Source organism: Limulus polyphemus, unplaced genomic scaffold (assembly GCF_000517525.1).
Source record: "Limulus polyphemus unplaced genomic scaffold, Limulus_polyphemus-2.1.2 Scaffold780, whole genome shotgun sequence".
Classification (NCBI taxonomy): Eukaryota; Metazoa; Arthropoda; class Merostomata; order Xiphosura; family Limulidae; genus Limulus; species Limulus polyphemus.
In genome coordinates, this window is record NW_013666390.1 from 394821 (window position 1) to 397833 (window position 3013).

Genomic DNA, 3013 nt, shown 5'->3' on the forward strand with positions numbered 1-3013 from the left:
AAGAGAAGTGACTTGTGAAGCGTTATTAAACTCTTTCTTTCAGAACTTTATATAAAAAAGCATAAATTTAATTTTTATTTCTTGAAATAGTAACATTTAATAACAAAATCAAAATACTATCTTTCCCATCTCCAAGGAAGTGACCTGTGAAGTTTAATTAAAAACTGCTGTTCAGAACTATAATTACTGTTTAGAAAGTATACGTTTAAAGACAAATATTGTCTCTATATACCCCACCCTGTCAATCTCCTTGGTCAGGGGTCGGGTAAGAGTCACAACAAAATATTAGATGTGATATACATCTATCTATGTTTGTGCGTGTAACAAAACAGCTCCTGATGCACAACAGAAGTAACTTTTTAATGACTAGCTGCTGGTATCATTTGAAGTATATATAAAAAAAGAATAATAAACTGTGATACATATCTTCTTGAAAGACATTTAAAGGACGCCTAGCAAATTCTATTGAAACTTGTTCATTAAACCTGATTATTTGTTAAAATGTGAATATTATCAATTTGATACAGTTCTCAGCTGACACTTTTATAAGAAATTAACCCAAATTAAGCTGTAGGTGATATACATTTTCAGCATTGTTCTTATCATAAATATGCTTTTTATACTTAGAAAAATTGCTCTAGTTACCTAAGCACCCACCCAAACAACCAGTTGAACCAGCCTTTACTGTTGTATGCATCTGTACATGCAACAACACCTTTCTGTTGGTTACTGAGGGAGGAATGTAGCATGTAAATGTGGTCACGACCTGGAATGGGTAGAGACAAATCCTGAAATGTCTCCTTTGTTGTTGAAACCTAGGTAATGGAAATAAAAGATTAATGTTTAATTGTACATTTAGTTTTGCTTTCGGTACTTAATTTTTTGTTTTGTTTTAAAAGATAAGTCTAAATCCGTACATACAGAAAATTCAAGGGCTATCTGAAAACCTTTAATTGTTATTTTGTGATATTCCTATATCAGAAAATTCAACAAAAAAAATGCTTTATCTACTGGACTTGGCCAGTCTGTTAAAGTAGATGTCAACCATACATCTGTATATATATGTGAATACAAGTTATATCAGAAGATTTAGCACACATTCACAGAAAAATGTAACACTTTAATTGTTACTTTTTGCTACAAAAGTTAAACTTGATCAGTTATTATTGAAGTACAGAAATATTTCCTCAATATTAATATTACTTTCGATACTACTTGCCTAAAAGATGTAGTTACAGAACCATGTGCTGGCCACCAGAAGCACAATTTTGTAGGTGAACCACAAGATCCAGTGTTACAGTTGAGTTTATTATCTCATGTATTATTCATTAATATTGTCTTCTGATCAAATCGATCTAATTCATAGACCAGAACTAATTAAATATACTACTTTTACTTATAGAAATCAGAATGCATTGCATTATCAGTGAGATACCCTTACTGTTAGCAATATTTCTTGGCCTTAATCCCAATTTCAATAATGACAAATGTTATACTAGATTATCCTTGATTTTATAAAGATATTTCACTGATTTATTTTTGGATAACTTAGAAGATACCAAAGGAAAGATTTAAGCTTCGATTTGATCCAAGATAGAGTTTCTCATGCTGATGCATGTTTAACAAGATGATAGAAAAGTAGGAAAATACTTAAAACTGTGTTAGAAATATGAGTGTTCAACTAATGTTGTAAGTTGTTATTTTCATTTGCAATTCTGTATATGTTTTTTGAACCTCTTGAAGTTTTGTGTTAAAACTTATCTACTCATTTTCATGCCTACACATCTACTGTTGTTCAAAGTACACCTACGACGAACCAGCTAGTCTTTGCGACATGTTAAATTGAAGTAAAAATTTACAGCATCAATACAATGTTACATAATATTAAATCTGGATAGTGTAAGGTAATATAAGGCTTATATCATATTTGCCATCATACAAGTAAGAACACACAATAAATATTCCAATAAATAACCTGAAAGACTATAATGAAACATAATCAGAGGTGAAACCTGCAGAATCAGGAATAAACAAAATGTTTATAGAGCAAGTTGCTTATCCAGTGTTTCAATATGTAGTTTCTGTTGACAGTCATCAAGTTTCTGCAACTTATCAAGCAAGTGTAAGGTTTATGTCTGTGTTGGTTGCAGTGAACCATTTTGATATTCATATAGTTTGTAATAAGAAAGGTATACTGTCACTGTATAATGCAGTAATTGATCCATGTGTCGCATGGCGTTAAAGTGTATGTATTATGAAATTTGTATAATGCAGTACTTGATCTATGTGTTACGTGGTATTAATGTGTATGTATTATGAAATTTGTATAATGCAGTACTTGATCCATGTGTCGCGTGGCATTGAAGTGTATGTATTATGAAATTTGTATAATATAGTAATTGATCCATGTGTCGCATGGTATTAAAGTGTATGTATTATGAAATTTGTATAATATAGTAATTGATCCATGTGTCGCATGGTATTAAAGTGTATGTATTATGAAATTTATATAATACAGTAATTGATCCATGTGTCACGTGGTATTAAAGTGTATGTATTATGAAATTTGTATAATGCAGTACTTGATCCATGTGTCGCGTGGCATTGAAGTGTATGTATTATGAAATTTCTATAATATAGTACTTGATCCATGTGTTGCATGGTATTGACTGCATTATACAAATTTCATAATACATACACTTTAACTTGATCCATGTGTCGCGTGGCATTGAAGTGTATGTATTATGAAATTTGTATAATGCAGTAATTGATCCATGTGTCGCATGGTATTAAAGTGTATGTATTATGAAATTTGTATAATGCAGTACTTGATCCATGTGTCGCGTGGCATTGAAGTGTATGTATTATGAAATTTGTATAATATAGTAATTGATCCATGTGTCGCATGGTATTAAAGTGTATGTATTATGAAATTTGTATAATGCAGTAATCGATCCATGTGTCGCATGGTATTAAAGTGTATGTATTATGAAATTTGTATAATGCAGTACTT

The 3013-nt window shown here is 30.7% G+C and overlaps 1 protein-coding gene across 3 annotated transcripts in view; it reads right to left on the reverse strand.

Moving 5' to 3' along the window:
* Window positions 1–3013, reverse strand: part of LOC106460490 (ubiquitin carboxyl-terminal hydrolase 20-like) — a 79519-nt gene that overhangs the window by 33843 nt on the left and 42663 nt on the right. For all 3 annotated transcript variants that reach the window (XM_013920191.2, XM_022387238.1, XM_022387239.1), the window contains exon 9: window positions 646–815. In XM_013920191.2, coding sequence (XP_013775645.2) covers window positions 646–815 — 170 coding nt within the window. The remainder of the gene's footprint in view (window positions 1–645; window positions 816–3013) is intronic.